General features: G+C 37.8%; 1 protein-coding gene across 7 annotated transcripts in view; it reads right to left on the bottom strand.

Moving 5' to 3' along the window:
* The window catches only part of DNM3 (dynamin 3), a 635,765-nt gene that overhangs the window by 383,664 nt on the left and 228,473 nt on the right, over window positions 1-23,628 (bottom strand). For all 7 annotated transcript variants that reach the window (XM_061160332.1, XM_061160330.1, XM_061160334.1 and 4 more), the window contains exons 5-8: window positions 10,169-10,267; window positions 9,428-9,588; window positions 3,726-3,868; window positions 302-437 (exon numbers count right to left, since the gene is read on the bottom strand). In XM_061160332.1, the coding sequence (XP_061016315.1) occupies window positions 302-437; window positions 3,726-3,868; window positions 9,428-9,588; window positions 10,169-10,267 (539 nt within the window). The remainder of the gene's footprint in view (window positions 1-301; window positions 438-3,725; window positions 3,869-9,427; window positions 9,589-10,168; window positions 10,268-23,628) is intronic.

Genomic DNA, 23,628 nt, shown 5'->3' with positions numbered 1-23,628 from the left:
CACTGGTGCACAGTAGATGCTCAAGAAACATTTGTAAATAAATTGTACAACAAATAAGCATCATAGGAACGTGTTAGTAGTTGTTGAATTATTGAAATACCATTAGATTCCATTAAATAAAATCAGAACCATCAGTAAGAAAAGAACTTCCCTCCTGAATTTCACTACCTGAGTATGGAGGTTTTTGTTTAAAGAATTATCTTAGTCCCATACCATTCATATAACATTTTATGAACAGTTACGTAGAACAGAAAATAGAAATGAAATGAAACAAAAGGGAAGAATAACATTTGGTACAAACCTTTACTATCTCAAAAGGAAAGCGTTCATGGAATATACGATTGATTTTAGCACCACCTGAGAGCTCCAGGGTGTCTACTTGATCCCCTGACCCTTCAATTCTCTTCTCAAAATCCACAGCAAATTGTTGAACCATCCTGTAATTGCAAAAGAGAAATAAATTCAAGTCAAAGTTACAAGGCTTCGCATTTTTTCACCTGAATTTGCTATTGTTATCCCTCATAACTCTTTTCCTGGTGTTCGTAGTGGCACCTACTGGCAGAATCAACAATGCACCCTAGTCAGTTCTCAAAATGTAACTATATGAAATACACATGATCAAGATTTATTTCAGACATCCCATTTAAAATATATACTTTAAGTATCTGCATCATTAAATAAACATTCTGCCATTTAGCTGCAACTATAAAACGGTATTTTAGAATACTTAAATTAGAAATACACTCCCATGTGTAAAATTGATAGCTAGTAGGAAGCTGCTGTATAGCACAAGGAGCCCAGCCCAGCACTCTGTGAGAACCTAGAGGGGTGGATAGAGGGTGGGGTGGAAGGAGGTTCAAGAGAGAGAGACAGGATATCTATACACTTACAGCTATTTCATGTTGTTGTACAGCAGAAACCAACATAACATACTAAAGCAATTATCCTCCAATTAAATTTTTTTAAAAAATCATCTAAGCAATAAAACTTCATATAAAATAGTTAAATGAGCCAGGACTCCCGTGACATCACTGTCACCTAGTGTTCCAACTGCTCCAGTAGAGTGCTCTCATACTTTATGAGCTACTCTCTCCCCTGACCTCAGCATTGCAGACCTCATTCTGCCAGAACAATGCAAATTTCTGGCCCTCCACCCTTGCCCCTTTGCAACTAGCTCTAGCCTTGTTTTTCAATGACTCCCTAGAATTTAATAAAATTAAAACTCCTGATCCCATCACCTAAGATTCTCCAGGGTCTGTCCCTGGATGCCCCATCTCTTACTACTCATCCCCACTCACCTCCCAAACCAAATAAAAAGAAGCTATTTGGAGGTCCCCACGAGTACCACGTCTCTACGCTTTTACACTCGTTTTCCTTTCTGCTCTGCTTATGCTTCTTTGTCTGGCTAATTATTATCTGTCCTTCAAGACTCAGTTTAAGCATTAGTTTTTTCAGGAAGCTTTCCATGATCCACAACTCTATCCACCACCACCACTCACTGCCACCCAGATGAAGGACTCCTTCTCAGCTTCCTCAGCATATTTTCAGCAGAGCACATAGCAGAGGGCATCACCATCACTCATCTATCAGTCTCTCTCCTAAGGGCATGGACCATGCATATGATTTATTATCCCCTGCTTGGCATATGAGAGGTACTCAGCAAGTTCAATGAAGGAATGAATTACCTCAAGGCAGTTGGTAAAAAACAAACCAAAAAAATATGTTATGAAGAAAAAAGGACTAGCTGTATTTCTGACTAGTAGGTTTAGAAAGTCTCAATTTTGACACACTGAAGCTATTTTTAAATTCAAAATCTACTAGATTGAGAAAAAATTCAAGCCACCTAAAATCAGAATCTTATTCTCTTTCATTAAAATTATGGATGAAGAAAAAGGAACTTCAAATATTTAGGCCTAAAACTCTAGAATATAATTGGATATAGCTATGTTCATGCACATGCTAATATTAACCTAATTTTAAACACCTGGAAAGGTATGAAACATTGGGAAACCCCTGAAAATTCACCTCCAGCTACTCCATTCCCATACCCTACACCCCAGCCACATGGCCCACTAGAACAAGTTGTACCGAAGTTCACACTATTCTCTTGACTTCCTTCTTCCACCTGACAAACTCCTCCCATATTTCAGGGTCTCATTCGAGTTCACACCCTTCCTAGCATGTATCTGCTCTTTATCTGGGCTCCCTTAACATTTAATACTTACCAGAAATGTAGCATTAATCAGATTTTAACAGTTAGTTGTTTATATATCTGTTTCTGCTGCTCTACTGTGGTTTCTTCTTGAGGGTTAAAAATCTTATTCATTTCTGAATCCTCAGTAAATAGCACAGAGCCAGACATCAAATAGAATACAGAGATGTGAGCAAGGCAAGGGAAAGTAATGAAGAAAGGAAGGGAGGGAGAGAGGCAGGAAGGAAAGAAGGAGCTGAATCAGCTCCCTACAAGAGAGGAATCTAATTGTGGAAAATTGTAATGAGTTCAATAGAATCAAAGAGGCAAGACCTAGTCTTTACAAAGACAACAGTTTCAGTTGAACATTAAGATGATGACCTAGGGCCTAAACAGAAATAGCTTTCCTTTCTCTGTAACTTGAAGCCTTTTAATAGGAGTTTAACCAAAGCCAAGAAGAAAAAGAAAAGATAAACTATGAGAGAGTTAAATCCAGGAGAAAAAATTTTTCCTCTGTATGATTTTACTATTTTTTACATGGAGGAATATAAGATAATGCACTGAATATGTTACATAAATAATTTGAACATTTAGAAATCCTCCTACAAATAAAAGGAATTATGTAGTGCATTTTAAAAGCCAGATTCGGGTATTTGATTACAAGACTGCAGAGAAAGAAAGGGGCCTTAAAGAAGTGGCAAGCATCATCTTTAGAGATGGACTTCAGATATCCAGGAATGTAAGCTGGTCAGTGGGGGTCTTCTGGTGGAGAGAGACCTGGGGCAGTTTGAAGCACAGGGATAAAAGGATAGATGAGGCTGAAAGGAGCTGAAATAAGGAATGAGGGTAAAAGACATCAGGGGATGGCAATTCTCCAACAACTCTGCTATCCTAACCCAAGAATCCTCAGGGATAAATCTAATAACCCAAGGATAAGAAGAAAAGATCATGAAGGAGTAAAAAGACACTTGGCAGTTTTCACATTTGCGTATTTAAAGGTCTACATTAAAATCATTATCAAATAGGAAAAAGAAACTTAAATGTGCCCTACTGTCTGTACTTTTTTTTTATTAAATCCTTGATTCTCACTGCACTGAAAAATACACAGAGAGAGATGATATGAAATGACTGAAATAAAAAAGATAATAAGTACATGTGACACCAAGAGAAACAGTTGCACAATCCAGATGACATTTTCAACAGGAACCTAGCCTACTTTTAAAGACTAAGGGCAAACAATCCTACTGAGTTATCACTGTTGGTTTTGCTCATTTACTGAATCCAATTAGAAAAACACAATAAAACTGGACAGAGGATTGGGAATTGGTTAAATTTATAGTGACAGAATTAAGATCGACAACTATTCTTTAAGAAAACAAAGACTCAAGGCTTATTTTACGACATATACAAAGCCTCATATACTTTACTTCTATGGAAAAAAACCTAGAAATTAGCATGACAAATAGACTAAGGAAAAAGCAAACTGAAGAAATGAGTTTCAAGTGCTGAACAAAGGAAGGGCAAGGTGACTCACTGCAGCAATGCTTTGGTCTTCCGGGTGGGGTCCTCTGGCTTGAAGTTTTTGTAGGCTTCTACTTCATGTTCTATGGACAGCAACTGGCCCTGTAGTTTGTTCCTGAAGTTGGGCAGGGTGTCTCGAATGTGGTTGGTAAGTTGCTAAATAAAACAAAACAAATTCACACACACATATAAGAGACGGAAGTTCAACTCAGAAGATAAAAATTGGCCTTTACTGTTTTCAAGATCAGTCAAAACCTTAGAAAGTCATACACACATGTAAGTCTGGCTGTGTAGACAGATAGTAAGAAGTTCCAGCTCTCTCCTACACCCAAGGTCAAAATTCCCTCAGCTAAAGTCACTCGCTGAGACTATCTCTTTACATTTGGGATACCCTGTTAAAAGGCAGCTAAGGTTACTAATGAAGCTGCCTAATGACACCTTAGTATGGACTAATCTGTTGGATCAGCTACTCTGTCAAAAGGAACCTTAAGTTGGAATGTGGTACAAATGAAGGAAGCAGAGAATGACAGGTGCTGCCTGAATTCTCAGAACCAAAAGTCTCACCACCAGTGGAGCTCATACCCATGTACCTGTCAGCTGTTAACTTCCTTTCCATTCTTATAGCTCAGGCAGGTGTTTCTTCTTTCCTGCATCTTTAGGCCCCAGTCCAACTGTGGTTAGTCCCTAGCTTACACCCTCAACAGGCTGTATATAAAAAGCCCTGGTATTGATATCTCTACCTAACCACTTGCTTTGGCATTTCCACTGAAGTCATCTGCTGACACGTCAAGCTTAGAATGAATAAAATTCTCTAAGAGATTTTCTAAGAGGGACAAAATTAATTGAGAACAAAGGTGGGATATAAACCCAGATTGATTAGCCCTCTACCTAATGCTCTTTCTGTTATAATATAATTAAGTCTGAATTAACAGGAAAAAAAGATCACCTTTTTGCATGGCTTAAGAAATAAACTCAGAATCAAGAGAAGAGAAATGTAAAAGTTATAGAAATCTAGGGAAAAGAATAATAAATATAAAGTGAGTCAGTCAATTCAGTTGCTCAGTCATGTCCAATTCTGTGTGACCCCATGGACCGCAGCACGCCAGGCCTCCCGGTCCATCACCAACTTCCAGAGTTTACCCAAATTCATGTCCATTGAGTTGGTGATGCCATCCAACCACCTCATCCTCTGTCGTTCCCTTTTCCTCCTGCCTTCAATCTTTCCTAGCATCAGGGTCTTTTCAAATGAGTCAGCTCTTCGCATCAGGTGGCCAAAGTATTGGAGTTTCAGCTTCAACATCAGTCCTTCCAATGAATATTCAGGACTGATTTCCTTTACGATTGACTGGTTTCATCTCCTTACAGTCCAAGGGACTCTCAGGAGTCTTCTCCAACACCACAATTCAAAAGCATCAATTCTTCGGCACTCAGCTTTCTTTATAGTCCAACTCTCACATCCATACATGACTACTGGAAAAACCATAGCCTTGACTAGACGGACCTTTGTTGGCAAGCTAATGTCTCTGCTTTTTAATATGCTGTCTAGGTTGGTCATAACTTTCCTTCCAAGGAGTAAGTGTCTTAATTTCATGGCTGCAACCACCATCTGCAGTGATTTTGGAGCCCAAAAACATAAAGTCAGCCACTGTTTCCACTGTTTCCCCATCAATTTGCCATGAAGTGATGGGACCGAATGCCATGGTCTTAGTTTTCTGAATATTGAGCTTTAAGGCAACTTTTTCACTCTCCTCTTTCACTTTCATCAAGAGGCTCTTTAGTTCTTCTTCACTTTCTGCCCTAAGGGAGGTGTCATCTGCATATCTGAGGTTATTGATATTACTCCTGGCAATCTTGATTCCAGCTTGTGCTTCATTCAGCTCAGCATTTCTCATGATGTACTGTGCATATAAGTTAAAAAAGCAGGGTGACAATATACAGCCTTGATGTACTCCTTTCCCAAACTGGAACCAGTCTGTTGTTCCATGTCCAGTTCTAGCTGTTGCTTCCTGATCTACATACAGATTTCTCGGGAGGCAAGTCAGGTGGTCTGGTATTCCCTTCTCTTGAAGAATTTTCCATAGTTTGTCGTGATCCACATAGTCAAAGGTTTTGGCATAGTCAATAAAGCAGAAGTAGATGTTTTTCTGGAACTCTTGCTTTTTTGATGACCCAATGGATGTTGGCAATTTGATCTCTGATTCCTCTGCCTTTTCTAAATCCAGCTTGAACATCTCGAAATTCATGGTTCACATACTGTTGAAGCCTGACGTGGATAATTTTGAGCATTACTTTACTAGCATGTGAGATGAGTGCAATTGTGTGGTAGTTTGAGCATTCTTTGGCATTACCTTTCTTTGGGATTAGAATGAAAACGGACCTTTTCCAGTCCTGTGGCCACTGTTGAGTTTTCCAAATTTGCTGGCATATTGAGTGCAGCACTTTCACAGCATCATCTTTCAGGATTTAAAATAGCTCAACTGGAATTCTACCACCTCCACTAGCTTTGTTTGTAGTGATGCTTGCTAAGGCCCACTTGACTTCATATTCCAGGATGTCTGACTCTAGGTGAGGGATCACACCCATTGTGATTATCTGGTCCTGAAGATCTTTTTTGTATAGTTCTTCTGTGTGTTTTAAATTTAAAGTAAGGGGAATAAGTAGACCCAAACTAACAGAAGAACCATTTTAAATCATTTATGTTTATCTGAGCTTACCCGTCTGTGTGCTTAATCACTCAGTCCTTTCCAACTCTTTGCAACCCCATGGACTATAGCTCTGTCCATGGGGATTCTCCAGGCAAGAATACTGGAGTGGGTTGCCATGCCCTTCTCCAGGGGATCTTGCCAACCCAGGGATCAAACCCAGGTCTTCCATATTGCAGGCAGATTCAAGGTTATCTGAATATACCTATGCAATAAATCAAGTTATTTAATTGTCAGTAGTTCATACTTATCCTATAACCTTGTCCATAGTTATGACTTGTTAGGTAGTTAGAATAGGAAAAAGGAGTCCAGAATGGTGGTGGCTAAAAGACAAGGAAGGGAAAAGCCTTCAAAAATAGAACAAAGGAAGGTCTGAGGACCAGAGTGAGGACCTCAGGTAGAACAAACAGCACTCCTGGCTAGCCCAGTTTACATAGGGCAAGCACGGGGGGAGGAGAAAAAAAACATGTAAAAAAAGGAGCCAAAGGGCTGGGGGTCTCTCCCCTCTTCTCTTCGCGTCTTTAGGGTCAGTATGCCCTCACACCTCAAGGATGTATTTCCTGTATTTTCTAAATAAAACTGAGGTGTAACATGGAGCTGTAACACCAATCTGTCTGAGAGCTGTGACACAGTCTGTCTGAGAGCTGTGACACAGTCTGTCCGAGGGCTGTAATGCTGGACTGTCACTTCAAATTTTTGATGGGACGAGATGGAACTGAGGAAATTCCACACTCCTCCAATAAACTCTTCATGCTATTCCCCTGGCATGTGTTGCCATTATGGTTTTGAAGCAGAAAATAAAAGAATGGAGAAGACTGCATTCCCAGTAGCAATGCCCAAGAACAAACCCCAAATCTAAGAGTAATAGTAACCACTTGACTGACTTCCCTAACTTCTTTTCTTGGAAGTGTCAACCTCAACATGACTGAAATCAAGTACCTAATATTCCCTTCAGAAGTTTCTCCATTTTGGTGATTTCATAATAACCTGGAACTTGGGAGTTATACTTGACTTTTCCTTTCCATCACCCACCAGAGCTCATCCACTGCCAAGTTCTCAATTTTCCCAAATATGCCCCAAATCTGCTTTCTTTTCCATCTTCACTGGCCCTAACCCAGACCAGGCTACCATCATTTCTCACTTTGACTCATAAGTGAGAGGTCTCATTTCTCTTTTTTTCCCCCATTTCTACTCTTGATCTTCCTATCTGCAACCACCATAATCATTTTAACCCACAGATGTGACTGTTATTCCCCTTCTCAGATTCCTTAAACAATTGACTCCCCAGGGCTCCTAGGATAACAGCCAAAATCTTTAACTTTGCCTACAAACACAATGGGATTCAGCCACTGCCTTCATCTCCACATTCATCTCTTACAACCCATTCTCTGACCTCCAGCCATAATGATATTCTTTTCAATTCCTCAAAAATTTCCTGTCCTCTTTCAGTTTTTGCTACAGTAAGAGTCCTTTGGGGTCAGACGTGTTGGTACACATAAGATCAGCAATAAAATTATCCTAATTTCAGGAGACTTCCCTGGCAGTCCAGTGGTTAAAACTGTGTGCTTCCAATACAAGGGTTCAATCCCTTGCTGGGGAACTAAGATCCCACATGCCATATGGCATGGCAAAAAAAAAAAAAAAAATTACCCTAATTGCAAACACAGTGTGAAGATCCTTGAAGCAATAGAGAAACTGATTATACAGGACATGAAAGATCTTTAGTATAATATTTATTCAATTTTCAGTCAACCAGAATCAGTTACGCCATAATTTATGAGTCACCTATAATAACCAAATGGTCAATCATACCTGTTCTACTTTTTCAGTATTCATATTTCTAACTTTATTATTTCTAATTATTTTAGTGACATTTATTATTTTTTCAGTTTATTTGTATTTTCTTAGCCCAATACAGCTATGAAAGCAGAAATCAAAAAATAGTTTTATCAGAGCTAAATACATTGATAGAATATCATGATTCTTGCATGATAAACCAAAGTTCCTTCTCTAAAACAAGTTCATAATTTTTAAATGACAACTATATTATTGCTTTATGGCTTCCAAATATTCATCTACTCTTAATTTAAAAATACAAATTTCATATTAGTCTGTGTTACATCACTTAAAATAGAAGTATACTACTGTTTCTTATTTTCTAAAACTGCTTCAATTGCTGCCTAAATGGTTCAGATATAATGTTACTAGTAGCCTACTGTTGTGTTAGCCTCTACTGACAACTTCTAGGAGGGAACAATCAGAACAACTGTTAACTACTTGACTTATTTAAGTTCATAAATAAAAGTTAAAGCATACTTTTTGTGAGAAAAGTTGCTCACCACCTGAGTCAATATAATCAAAACTTGGGGTGGAGGCTCTAAACTCAATGACAATGACTCAATTCTACTAGGGACTGGAAAATATGTGAAAAAAAAAAGTACACTAAATTTTTATGGAAGAAATGTATACATACATGAAGTGAGGGGAGGCAAAGGACCTAATTCTATCTGTTATGGGGAAAGGGGTTATCTGGAAAAGTTTCTTAGATGAATGAAGATCAGTGATTGCTTCTGTGTTTTTAAGATTGGAAATTAAGGATCAAATCAATCCTAAACAAAATCATAAAGAAATTTTAACTTAACCCTCACAGACTGACATTTCAAAAAAAAACAGATGCCAAGAGACCAACTTTTCAGAGAGATACAAGTTTAACTCCTTAAGACAATTATATATTATGAATAAACATGTGCTAAAATGTGTTCCCCTGTTCACTGTTTCTAAATAAATACATATTTCTGATTAGTACACTGTTCTTTCAACAATATTAAGGTGAATTCTGGTCATTTAGAATTACTAATGGCATGGGTCTAAGTATCCATATTCATCTTTGAACATTTCTATTAATACTGTTATGCTAAATAGTTCAGAAAAAAGTATAAAATAAGCAATATGGATTCAAATAGGCATTCACATATTTTATAATTGTTCTTGTTGCTTGAAAAACAATTTTTACCTGATTAAGGACCTTCTGAAGGTGTGGGGTCCCCATCCGATCAGCAATATGTCTGTAAGCCGGGTGTGAGAGAAAAAATTTCCTTTCTGCCAACATGGCAGCCTTTATGTCCTTCTTCCCATCTATGTCCTTCTGGCTCCTGTTTACCACCCCCACGTAACCTAAAACAAAACACACACCTATGGAGTTGGGGGCACTTTTGGTTTCTTTTTCTGGGGAAATTTTAAAGCTCTCGAAGAGGCCAAATAAGAAAAGCAAAATTATTTTAAGACTCTGAAGAATAGATCCCCTTACAAAACTCAATTTGAGATATCAGTATTTAATGAAGGCTGGACGATTTGGCTAATGTTGATTTTTTAGCATTAACAAAATAACGTCCTTTTGTCCTTAAGAGATCTATGCATTTAGAGTAAATCTCTATGCAGCTTTGTCAGACAGTAGCAAGTAAATAATTCGGACTTAAACAGAATACATTTATGCAGACTATGATGAATAATTACACCCTTCCTTCAAACCCCTTCCTTTTCTTGTTTTATTCCTATTGTTTGAAGGAATAGTTCTTTCTTTGGATCAATTATACTACATCATTTGGGAACACCATGTCATTCCATAAAATGTTTAACTAAGCTTAAATCCATTCTTCGCAATGTGGAGGCATAAAAATTCAGCCTCCCATTGGTTTCCCAGTTGTTTCTCTGCCACACCATCAAAGAAAGTCCTGTATAGGACACAGTATATTACCCCTGCGAAGTGGCAGCAGCTTATTCTCTAGAACATCCCTGGCATCCGTTCCTTCATCCATGAGATCCAGTTTGGTGATGACTCCAATGGTTCTCAGACCTGCACCACAAACAAACCACACATTACACAATTTGCAGAGACCAACAAGTTTCAGAGACATATATGTCTTAATGTTAATTGCAAAGCACTCATATTTCTGGTTCCTTCCCTGTTCCTCCCCATCTTATTTTGTTTTCTAATCCACAACTATCCCATCTGGTAAATGTCAACAGGATGAGGCAGAGAGCTGCCAAACCACCCATCCATAAGATAACTCTTGATCCAGGAGAGAAAAAAACAAATAGCTGTTTCACCAAAATACTTCTAAATGTATGAGTTTATTTTTGTACTACATGTACATGTAAATTATATATTTAAATTATCCCCTCAGGGATTCCACACAGTATGGATGCTTTCATTTTATGCATTACATTATTAAAAACAAAAAATAGATTACACATGGACCAGTGATGTGGGTATGTCAGAAACCAAAGCTTATTATTGATCCAGGTCTGAGCACTTGAGATCAAAATATAAAGAGAAGAAAATTAGGTACAGGATACCATCATTACCAAAAATAAACTCACAAGTCTTACATATTCATTGTTGCTTAGAAAAGGAAATATGACTTAATGGAAAAAAGACTGAAATAGGAATTCTGAGCCATGGATTCTAGTCTCAAGATAAGTCACTTAACTCTCTGAGTCTCAGTTTTCCTCTTCTATAAAGGAAACAGCTGGAAATCATGAATCAAAGGTTCCTTTCAGTAATAAAATAATGCAAAAACCTAAACATTTTTTGTAGCATATCAGTTATACTGTATTTGTTCTTTGCTCCCATCATTAGATAAAATGAACAACATTTGCCTACTGATTCATCTTTTTCAGTGTATTTATTTAGCTTCTCAATTAAACATGGCTAACTGGATACAAGTTTTTATTTTTTATCTGAAACCACTCTCAATGGCTTCCTTGATGGCTCAGTTGGTAAAGAATCTGATTGTAATGCAGGACACCCCAGTTCAATTCCTGGGTTGGGAAGTTCCCCTGGAGAAGGGATAGGTTACCCACTCCAGTATTCTTGAGCTTCCCCTGTGGTTCAGCTGGTAAGAATCTGCCTGCAATGTGGGAGACCTGGGTTCGATCCCTGGTTTGAGATCTCCTGGAGAAGGGAAAGGCTATCAACTCCAGTATTCTGGCCTAGAGAATTCCACGGACTGTATAGTCCATGGGGTCACAAAGAGTCAGACATGACTGAGTGACTTACAGGTTCACTCTCAAATAATGCTTAATACTTTCTAAAACAGCTATGGTTTTAAATGCTTTAGACTAGTGACTACTGAAGTCTGAAAAGTTGAAAAGTCTGAAAATAAAACATTGGACTATTGTTGTGAAGTCTATCATTCCATAATTCAAATAAACACACACGGAACACCAACTGATAATATTTCACATTTAAATATAAACAGACAGCCAAGGAGATGCTCTAATATGAATCTAAAACAAGTAAACACTATACAACTGAACTTGAGGGACTTCCCTGGAGGTCTAGTAGTTAAGATTCTGCTCTTCCACAATTCATATGGAAACACAAAAGACCCTGAATAGCCAAAGCAGTCTTCAGAAAAAAGAATGGAGCTGGAGAAATCAAGCTTCCTGACTTCAGGTTATACTACAAAACTACACTCAGCAAGACAGTATGGTACTGGTATAAAAACAGAAATATAGACCAATGGAACAAGATAGAAAGCCCAGAAATAAACCCATGTACCTGTGGGTACCTTATTTTTGACAAAGGAGGCAAGAATATAAAAATGGGGCAAAGACACCCTCTTCAATAAATGGTGCGGGAAAACTGGACAGATAACATGTAAAAGAAAGAAATTAGAACACTTCCTAACACCATACACAAAGATAAACTCAAAATGGATTAAAGACCTAAATGTAAGACCAGAAACTATAAAACTCTTAGAGGAAAACATAGGCAGAACACTCCATGACATAAATCAAAGCAAGATCCTCTATGACCTACTTCCTAGAGCAATGGAAATAAAAACAAAAGTAAATAAGTGGCACCTGATTAAACTTAAAAGCTTTTGCACAGCAAAGGAAACTATAAGCAAGGTGAAAAGACAACCCTCAGAATGGGAGAAAATAATAGCAAATGAAACAATTGACAAAGGATTAATTTCCAAAATATACAAGCAGCTCATACAGCTCAATACCAGAAAACCAAACAACCCAATCAAAAAGTGGGAAAAAGACTGAAATAGACATTTCTTCAAAGAAGACATACAGATGACTAACAAACACATGAAAAGATGCTCAACATCACTCATTGTTAGAGAAATGCAAATCAAAACTGCAATGAGATATCACCTCACACCAGTCAGAATGGCCTTCATCCAAAAGTCTACAAACAATAAATGCTGAAGAGGGTGTAGAGAAAAGCGAACACTCTTGCACTGTTGGTGGGAATGTAAATTGATACAGCCACTATGGAAGACGGTATGGAGATTCCTTAAAAAAAAAAATAGGAATAAAACCACCACATGACCCAGTAATTCCACTCCTAGGCATACACCCTGAGGAAACCAAAATGGAAAGAGACACATGTATCCCATTGTTCATTGCAGTACTATTTACAATAGCTAGAACATGGATGCAACCTAGATGTTCATCAACAGATGAATGGATAAAGAAGTTGTGGTATATATACACAACTCAGCCATAAAAAGGAATGCATTTGAGTCAGTTCTAATGAGATGAATGAACCTAGAACCTATTATACAGAGTGAAGTGAGTCAGAAAGAGAAAGATAAATACCATATTCTAACACATATATATGGAATCTAGAAAAATGGTACTGAAGAATTTACTTACAGGGCAACAGTGGAGAAACAGACATAGAGAATAGACTTGTGGACATGGGGAGAGGGGAGTATAGGGTGAGATGTATGAAAAGAGTAACATGAAAACTTACATTACCATATGTAAAACACATAGCCAATAGGAATTTGCTGTATGGCTGAGGAAACTCAAACAGGGGCTCTGTATCAACCTAGAGGGGTGGGATGGGCAGGATGATGGGATGGAGCTTCAAGAGGGAGGGGATATATGTATACCACCATTATATCTACGTGGGCAGGAATCCCTTAGAAGAAATGGAATAGCCATCATGGTCAACAAAAGAGTCCGAAATGCAGTACTTGGATGCAATCTCAAAAACAACAGAATGATCTCTGTTCGTTTCCAAGGCAAACCATTCAATATCATGGTAATCCAAGCCTATGTCCCGACCAGTAATGCTGAAGAAGCTGAAGTTGAACGGTTCTGTGAAGACCTACAAGACCTTCTAGAATTAACAGACTGGAATGCAAAAGTAGGAAGTCAAGAAACACCTGGAGTAACAGGCAAACTTGGCCTTGGAGTACAGAATGAAGCAGGGCAAAGGCTAATAGACTTTTGCCAAGAGAACACACTGGTCATAGCAAACACTCTCTTCCAACAACACAAGAGAAGACTCTACACATGGACATCACCAGATGGTCAACACCAAAATAAGGTTGATTATATTCTTTGCATCCAAAGATGGAGAAGCTGTATACAGTCAGCAAAAATAAGACCGGGAGCTGACTGTGGCTCAGATCATGAACTCCTTTTTGCCAAATTCAGACTTAAATTGAAGAAAGCAGGGAAAACCACTAGACCATTCAGGTATGACCTAAATCAAATTCCTTATGACTATACAGTGGAAGTGAGAAATAGATTTAAGGGACTAGATCTGATAGACAGAGTGCCTGATGAACTATGGATGGAGGTTCGTGACATTGTACAGGAGACAGGGATCAAGACCATCCCCATGGAAAAGAAATGCAAAAAGGCAAAATTGTTCTCTGAGGAGGCCTTACAAATAGCTGTGAAATGAAGAGAAGTGAAAAGCAAAGGAGAAAAGGAAAGACATTCCCATTTGAATGCAGAGTTCCAAAGAATAGCAATGAGAGATAAGAAAGCCTTCCTCAGCGATCAATGCAAGGAAATAGAGGAAAACAACAGAATGGGAAAGACTAGAAATCTCTTCAAGAAAATTAGAGATACCAAGGGAACATTTCATGCAAAGATGGGCTCAATAAAGGACAGAAATGGTATGGACCTAACAGAAGCAGAAGATATTAAGAAGAGGTGGCAAGAATATACAGAAGAACTGTACAAAAAAGATCTTCATGACCCAGATAATCACGATGGTGTGATCACTCACCTAGAGCCAGACATCCTGGAATATGAAGTCAAGTGGGCCTTAGCAAGCATCACTACAAACAAAGCTAGTGGAGGTGGTAGAATTCCAGTTGAGCTATTTTAAATCCTGAAAGATGATGCTGTGAAAGTGCTGCACTCAATATGCCAGCAAATTTGGAAAACTCAGCAGGGGCCACAGGACTGGAAAAGGTCTGTTTTCATTCCAGTCCCAAAGAAAGGCAATCCCAAAGAATGCTCAAACTACCGCACAATTGCATTCATCTCACACGCTAGTAAAGCAATGCTCAAAATTCTCCAAGCCAGGCTTCAGCAATACGTGAACTGTGAACTTCCAGATGTTCAAGCTGGATTTAGAAAAGGCAGAGGAATCAGAGATCAAATTGCCAACATCCGCTGGATCATCAAAAAAGCAAGAGAGTCCCAGAAAAACATCTATTTCTGCTTTATTGACTATGCCAAAGCCTTTGACTGTGTGGATCACAATAAACTGTCGAAAATTAAAGAGAAGGGAATACCAGGCCACTTGACCCACCCCTTGAGAAACCTATATGCAGGTCAGGAAGCAACAGTTAGAACTGGACATGGACCAACAGACTGGTTCCAAATAGGAAAAGGAGTAAGTCAAGGCTGTATATTGTCACCCTGCTTATTTAACTCTCATGCAGAGTACAACATGAGAAATGCTGGGCTGGATGAAGCACAAGCTGGAAGCAAGATTGCAGAGAAAAATATCAATAACCTCAGATGCGCAGATGACACCACCCTTATGGCAGAAAGTGAAGAGGAACTAAAAAGCCTCTTGATGAAAGTGAAAGAGGAGAGTGAAAAAGTTGCCTTAAAGCTCAACATTCAGAAAACTAAGATCATGGCATCTGGTCCCATCACTTCATGGGAAATAGATGGGGAGACAATGGAAGCAGTGTCAGACTTTATTTCTGGGGGGCTCCAAAATCACTGCAGATGGTGATTGCAGCCATGAAATTAAAAGACGCTTGCTCCTTGGAAGGAAATTTATGACCAACCTAGATAGCATATTAAAAAGCAGAGACTTTACTTTGCCAACAAAGGTCCGTCTAGTCAAGGCTATGGTTTTTTCAGTGGTCATGTATGGATGTGAGAATTAGAAAGCTGAGCGCCGAAAAAGTGATGCTTTTGAACTGTAGTGTTGGAGAAGACTCTTGACAGTCCCTTGGACTGCAAGGAGATCCAACCAGTCCATCCTAAAGGAGATCAGTCCTGGGTGTTCACTGGAAGGACTGATGCTGAAGCTGAAACTCTAACATTTTGGCTACCTCATGCGAAGAGTTGATTCATTGGAAAAGACCCTGATGCTGGGAGGGATTAGGGGCAGGAGGAGAAGGGGATGACAGAGGGTGAGATGGCTGGATAACATCACCAACTCGATGGATATGAGTTTGAGTACACTCCGGGAGGTTGTGATGGACAGGGAGGCCTGGCGTGCTGCGATTCAAGGCGTCGCAAAGAGTCGGACACAACTGAGTGACAGAACTGAACTGATGGCTGATTCATGTTGAGGTTTGACAGAAAACAGCAAATTTTGTAAAGCAATTATCCCTCAATAGAAATAAATTAAAAAAAAAAAAAAAAAGATTTTGCACTTCCAATGCCAGCGGTATGGGTTCAACTCCTGTTTGGGGAAATAAGATCCCACATGCCACACTGATCCAAAAAAAAAAAAAAAAGCTGAACTTGAAGAAAACAAAGATAATGCAAAATACAGAAGAAAGCTATTATTTATATTAACATCCTCAGAGAGAAAGGAGAAGTCATTGCATTCATGGAATAAAAATAGAATGTCATAAAAGGAAATTTTCAAGCAAACAAAAAGAATTTTCAAAAATTAAAAGTATGAGAGCATAAATAACAATGCTGGAGTACAAAATTAGGAACTCCTCCAGAAAACAAAAAGAAGTTGATATCAGGAAAGGAAAAACTTGTTTTAAGCTAGAGAAATAAACCAGAAGATCCAATATCTGAATAACTGGCATTCCAATAAGAGAGAGAATATCAAACAGAAAGAGTTGGGGATGTGAAGACATACTATTCAAAAAATGTCCTATAAGTGAAAGATGAATTTAGGGATTGAATGAACTCATCAAGTGCCCAACAAAATATGAAAAACATACACAAATACACATACACACAATATGGAATATCAGTAAAAGATTTAATAATACAGAAAATAAATAAAATATCCTAAAAATCTCCCACAGAAGTTAAAAAGAAAGCTATAAAAAGAGTTTTGAGAATCATCACAGCATCAGTCTTCCCAGCAGGAAACTGGAAAATAAAAACCACCAGAGCAATGTTTCCAACATTCTAAGAGAAAGATTAATTTCTAGCTTAGAATTCTAAATTATCAGTAAATGTGACAGGAGAAAAGGTTATTTTCAGACACACAAAATCTCAAAATATTTTACCTCATTTTCTCCTTTTTTTGGAGGGGGGGTGGGTAGACTACTAAAAAGATGTGTTCCACCAAACATGGGAACAAACTAGCAAGGAAGTAGAAATCCAGAAGGAAATCCAGAAGCAGGGAATCCAATCTAACCAGAAAAAGAAGGAAATTTTCAGAACGGTGTAAATTTTAGGATGGTTTAAGGCCAGGAGAGCAGTCAATATTGATTAGAGTAAGAAAACTGTGGTGACCCAAGGACAATAGAGCAGATAAAACCAAGGAGGGTCTTGGAATGCAGGAACGAAAAACCAGACCCTAATCATCCTTCTCTTCCCCCACCCAGTATACACGCCTCATCCAATCAGCAAATGACCTGCAAGACCCCCACTCCTTGTACCCTGGGTATAAAAGTGGACTAAGGACCCCTGTTAAACATTGGATCTCCCTTGAGCTGGCCCACTGTTCTAACAGCATCTCCCATTCTAATAAACTGTATTTCTCTCTCATTCTGTCTCATGTCTGGAAATTCTTTTCCAACCCACACCTAGACGACGACAAAAACAAAGATATGAATATAACTTTCCCAACCAATTAAAACAAAAATGAAAGTGATAGAAAGCTTAAAGCTTAATGCTTTGAAGGTATTAGAGAGTTAGACTTCTGTGGGGAAAGCTGGGAATGCACTGGTGATAGACTGTTCAAACAAACGAAGAAACAACTATCCACCTCAAAGACAGCAGTATCACCCAAGAAAGGAAATTTAATCATAATTCCACACATGGTTCAGCTGTGGATACTATTTCCAGAATCATAAATATTCATTTAGCAAAATATGATATAGCTATATCAGTAGAATTGGGGAGGTAAGTGTATATATGTGTGTGTAAATATATGTGCATATGAGCGAGACACATAAGACATCAGGCTGTCTTATGTCTTACCTCCTTAAATATGGAGGTAAATATCAAAGAAAGTTAAAAGGGTTGAAAGTGGTAACCTCTGGAAATCAGTAATCCAGAGTTAGGAAAAGAGACTCATTTTTCTAACCTGATATATATTTATAGCATTAGTGAAAAATAAGGGTTAAAATTTTTAAAGTATTTTCCTCATTACTCTCTAATTCCAAAAAGGCAGAAAAGTCTATGCTTAGTGATGTCCCAGAAATGGCTGATGAAATTATTTCCTTTTTCACATTTACTTATACAAGTAGGCAATTTACATAATCAATGAACTCCTGCTAGCAGACTCAAGACCTATACTGATCTCAAAAAGATATTACCAGAAGAGACTCAAAGGCAACATTTAAAGTGTTTTAAAAGCACTTCACTGGGAATATAAAGACGTAGGTAAAAGTAATAACAAAGTCACTTGCTGAGTTCTGATTGTGTGGCAGACATAGACTTGAAACAACTCTATGAAATAGATATTATTATTTCTCAACTACACAGATGAGGAAAGTGAGACTTAGAAAAGAAAAATACATTTGTTCAAAAGCTTGCAGGCTGTCGGGTGTGGAAGATGGACAACCTTATTCCATTTTAAATCACTATATTTTCAGCTTCTCAATTCTTAGCTAGATTTTATAAGTGATTAGCTGTGGCATCTGGCAAGTTGTTTACATCATCTGGGCCTATTTTTCTACAGAATCAAAGATTTATCTAGCTGTCTCTTTCAAGTACAGAATTCTGGGAAGGAGAACAAATTCCAGGTTCAAAAGAGATTACATAGAGTAACATATAAGGTAAAAAGTAATTTAATAAAATTCTTGCCCTCCAACTAAAATAAAGATAATAAATTAAGACCTAATAAATAATGTATGATACTGCATTTCAATTCTATTTCTCATCAGTAAAGAATAGCCACAATGATGGGTACTTATGAGCCCCGACAAAGACATAGAAAAGACATAAAAGGCACTTCAATACTCTGATTCTTATGTATTACAGATCTAAAGTCAAGTATTGGATTGTTAAAATCCAAGTCCCAATGCTGTCCCTTATCAGTTCTGAGACATTAGTTTCCTCATCAGGTATAAATACATCAAGAGGATAATCACATATCACAGTTTATATTTGATGTCTGGGATAATTATTAATAGCATCCCCTTTAACTCTTAAAGGACTTCATAGAGGAGAATACATTACATGTTCACTCTAAATCATCAATAAAATGAGGAAATAACAAAGCTATGATTTTAAAATTACTTAATAGGACTTCTGATTTCTGGTCCACCACATAAGGAGCTTGGAAGTTTCCACTGTGTCCCAACAAGTGAAAAGTCAACAACCCTGCTTAGATTCATCAGAGTAGTGAGGCCACAGAGCAAACCATTGCCCACCCCCCAAATCTGGAGACAGATAGGTGAATACAGAGAACCACAGCTTACTGCAGCAGAAAGCCAGATATCCTGCAGATAACTCTGCAGGAACCAAGGACCCAGGCAGTAAAACCTAAACTGTAATTGATAAATTTCTGGAAGTTCAGTGTGGGCAGTCTTAACAGTTAAAAACTCCAGGGGGACCCAGTCATAGAGGGTACCCATACTTTTTTGTTTTGCCTCCAGGAGCTCAACCAGGTTCTCACAGTGAATATCTGAGAAAAGAAACATCCTTGTGCTTTAGGCAGGGGAAGAAAGAAACAACCTTATTTAAAAATGGGTGAAAGACCTAAACAGAAACCTCATCAAAGATATATAGCTGGCAAGTAATTCTTGCCTCTTCACCTTCACAGTGCTATCCCTCTCAGCTCCAATTATCCTTCCCTTTTCTTCTTCTTTTGGTTATTTCCTATCCATCCTTCAAAATACTATACAGGCCTCTCCTGCAGGTTCTAAATCAGGTTCCCAAAAATGTAAGTTTGGGACTTTTTCTCTGTGCCTTCAAAACTCTCTGTGTACACTGAAATCATAGTTCTTATATGACACTAGGAATCTGCTTATTTGCCTCTCTCACCCTCTAAGTCGTGATCTCTTCAAGAATAAGGACAATGTCTAATCTACATATTTCATACATATTCATAAGCAATTCTTATAGGTGCCAAACACAGAGTGGGAAGTCAATAAATGTTTTTCTACCAAATGAAGAAATAAGTAAAAAGCATATTTATTTTTCTTAGGTTTAGACAAGGATTGGAATAATAATTCCAAAAAACAAACAGGATACCATTCTACTATGTTACCTAGGTTTGTTTTCAACACAATGATTTTCCTATAACAACATTACCATTTCTTCCGTTTATATATGCAACTAAGTTATAAGCAGTGTGTTGTTTCATCTAATTAAGAAATGGGACAAAACCAAACCATGAACCACATGAGCAGTTGCCAGAAAAGTAATCTGGGACACTATGTACACTGAAACAACAGCAATGAAAAGCAAAATCAATGAAGAGTTAGTGTAAACGTGTATCCAGCTAAATTAAAAACAGACTTAGAAAACTAGATGTCCTTCAGTTAATGCATTTTTTTGTTTGTTTTGGGCTTTGGTGGTATTCAGGGTGGGAGTGGAAGTAAATGCTCTTCTTTCTGTTTGGCAAGGGACTATGGAATATTTTACTTCTGAAAGCAATCAGTGATGAATAGGAACAGTTTCATCTTTTTTTCCTATAAGTTTTCCATTAACATTATTTTCTTGTTACTTCCAACAATTCTAAATAGCACAGTCTTCACTTTCAAAGTCATCTGGTAATATTACTGCATGTGATACTAGGTAAAATATTAACTAAATACAGAAAACATAAAAATTACTGCTGTTATGGTAGTAGACACTCTATTTGCTCACCAGTTTATCCTCAGCATCTAGCAAAGTACTTGAAAGATTTAATATTCATGAAAGAAAGGGAGAGAAGAGAGAGACAGCAAAGGGAGAAAGAAGATAAAGGAGAGAAAGGAGAATTATTCCAAAAAATAATTTGGAATACTTCAATAAGAGTGATTCTTTCACTGAGAATCTGTATTCCAAAACATACTAAGGCAAGAAGAAACTAAAGAAAATGAATCCACATACTGTAGTCTCCCTCTTATTTGCAGTTTCACTTTCTATGATTTCAGTTATCTGCAGTCAACTATGATCCAAAAATAAGAAATGAAAAGTAGGGACTTCCCTGGTGGTCCCATGGTTAGGTATCTGCCTGCCAGTGCAAGGGACTTGGGTTTAATCCTTTATCTGAGAGGATCCCACTTGCCACAAGGTTACTAAGCCCATGTGCCCACGGCCACCAAAGCCCACACATTCTAAAGCCCATGCTCCACAAAAGGAGGGGCCAATGCAATAAGAAATTCGTGCACCACAACTGGAGAAAGCCTATGCACAGTAACAAAGACCCAGCACAGCCAAAACTGATTAATAATTTTTAAATTAAATTTAAAAGTAATACAACAAAAAATAAAACTCAGAACTCAACAAAGTTCAAAACATCCAGGATTCAAACAAAAATCACCAGATACACAAAGAAGGAAAAATGTGACCACAATGTGGGGACTGGGAAAGGTAGGAATCAGTCAGCAGTGTCTCACTTAGAAACTTGGGATTCACAGATAATGTTAAAATAACTGCTAAAAACATGCATAAAATGTTTAAGGATAGAAAAGAAAACATGGAAATACAGGCACACTTCATTTTACTGTGCTTTGCTTTATTGCACTTTGCAGATGCTGCACCTTTTTACAAATTGAAGATATGTGGCAACCCTACATCATCAGATGATGGTTGGCACTCTTAGCAATGAAGCATTTTTAAATTTAACTTTTATCTTATAGTTGATTTACAATGTTGTGTGATTTTCAGGTATACAGCAAAGTGAATCAGTTACGATACATATATCTATTCTTCTTCAGAGTCTTTTCCCATATAGGTTATTATGGAATATTGAGTAGAATTCCTTGTACTATACGGTAGGTCCTTATTAGTGATCTATTTTTATATAGCAGTGTATATATGAGAAATGAAGTATTTCCTGCCATATGAATAAACAAGGATGTCACAGTTGTCTGTAATTCCAGCCCTCCAAATGTGAATTCCTGAGCCCTAAGAGCACTCAGGAAGAGTATCTGCATGACCTGACAGCCATCAGGCTGCAGTCACTCCCTCTAGTGAGCTCAGGATGTGAAAAACACAGGATCCTGGCCCCAGGATAGCCGAGGTGCACATGAAAGGAATGATTTCAGTGAGCCCAGACTCATGCATCTTCCCCTACAAAAAGTGAAAGTCATTCAGTTGTGTCCGACTCTTTATGACACCTTGGACTATACACTCCAGGGAATTCTCCAGGCCAGAAAACGAGTGGGTAGCCTTTCCCTTCTCCAGGGTATCTTCCCAACCCTGGGATCAAACCCAGGTCTCCCGTATTGCAGACAGTTTCTTCACCAGCTGAGCCACAAGGGAAACCCAACACACATAAAGGAAAAAATACATAGAAAACACCCCCTACAGAGAAAAGTGCTAAATTCCTTAACTTGGGATATCTGGTTTTCTTTAATTAGCAATAATTTTTTATGTTCAGACTACCTGCCCTTTGTTGCTAAACTTCTATATAACCTGGCTCCTCCCCTTGCCAACCTGGAGCAGTTCTCTCAGGGTCACTTGAGATGCTGTCTCCTGGGCTTGAAGTCCTAAAAATTTCCACTGAATAAAACATAACTCTCAAAGAGGTTGTGACTATTTTTTAGCAGACAAGATGTTACTCCCAAGCTCCTAATTTATCCCCCCAATTTTTCCCCTTTGAAAGCAAACTTATGAAAACGAAGTCTGTGAGTCTGTTTGTTTTGTAAATGAGATCATTTGTATACTTTTTTTTTGATTCTGCTTATAAGCAATATCATATGGTATTTGTCTTTGTCTAACTTACCTCGTTTAGTATGATAAATCAATAAAAAATTTTTAAATTAAGGTATACATGTTTTTTGCACATGCTGCTGCACATTTAATAGACTAGTATACTGTAAACATAACTTTTATTTGAAAACCAAAAAAAAAAAAAAAAATGTGACTTGCTTTATTGCAATATTCGTTTTTATGCAGTGATCTGGAACAGTATCTGCAATATCTCAAGATATGCCCATAATAGGTCTTCCCTGGTGGCTCAGATGGTAAAGAATCCACCTGCAATGCAGGAGACGTGGGTTCAATACCTGGGTCGGGAAGATCCCCTGAAGAAGGGAATGGCAGACAATCCAATATTTTTTCCTGGAGAATTCCATGGACAAAGGAGCCTGTGGGCTACAGTCCATGAAGCCACAAAGAATCAGACACAACTGAGCGACTCTCACACACACACACACAAACACACACACCTGTAATAAACAAATAAGAATATATGAAGATATCTATACGCCAGGCATAGAATAAGACATTCAATAACTTTAGAATATCATCTTCCCAAATGCATAATGGTCATATATCAAAATGGACCACATGTGGTAAAAAACAAACAAATCTCAATTCTTACAAGGAATAAAATCATACCAAAATTAGTATCAGTCAACTGGAAAATGCCAAAATATTAGGAAATTTAGACATATTTCTAAAGTACCATAGGTCAAAAAGGAAGTCACAGGAAAGTTTTAAAATATTTTAAACTGAATAAAAGCACAACTTATCAAGATTTAGAGTATACAGCCAATTCAGCACTCATAAGAAAATTTTTAGCTTTAATATATTACTATTACCAAATAAGGAAGCTTTAAAATCAATGATCTAAGCTAAAGCCTTAAGAAACTACGGAGAGAATATTATATTAAATCCAAAGTA

Source organism: Dama dama, chromosome 14, assembly GCF_033118175.1.
Source record: "Dama dama isolate Ldn47 chromosome 14, ASM3311817v1, whole genome shotgun sequence".
Taxonomy (NCBI): domain Eukaryota; kingdom Metazoa; phylum Chordata; class Mammalia; order Artiodactyla; family Cervidae; genus Dama; species Dama dama.
This window is presented reverse-complemented; position numbering and strand designations above follow the sequence as displayed.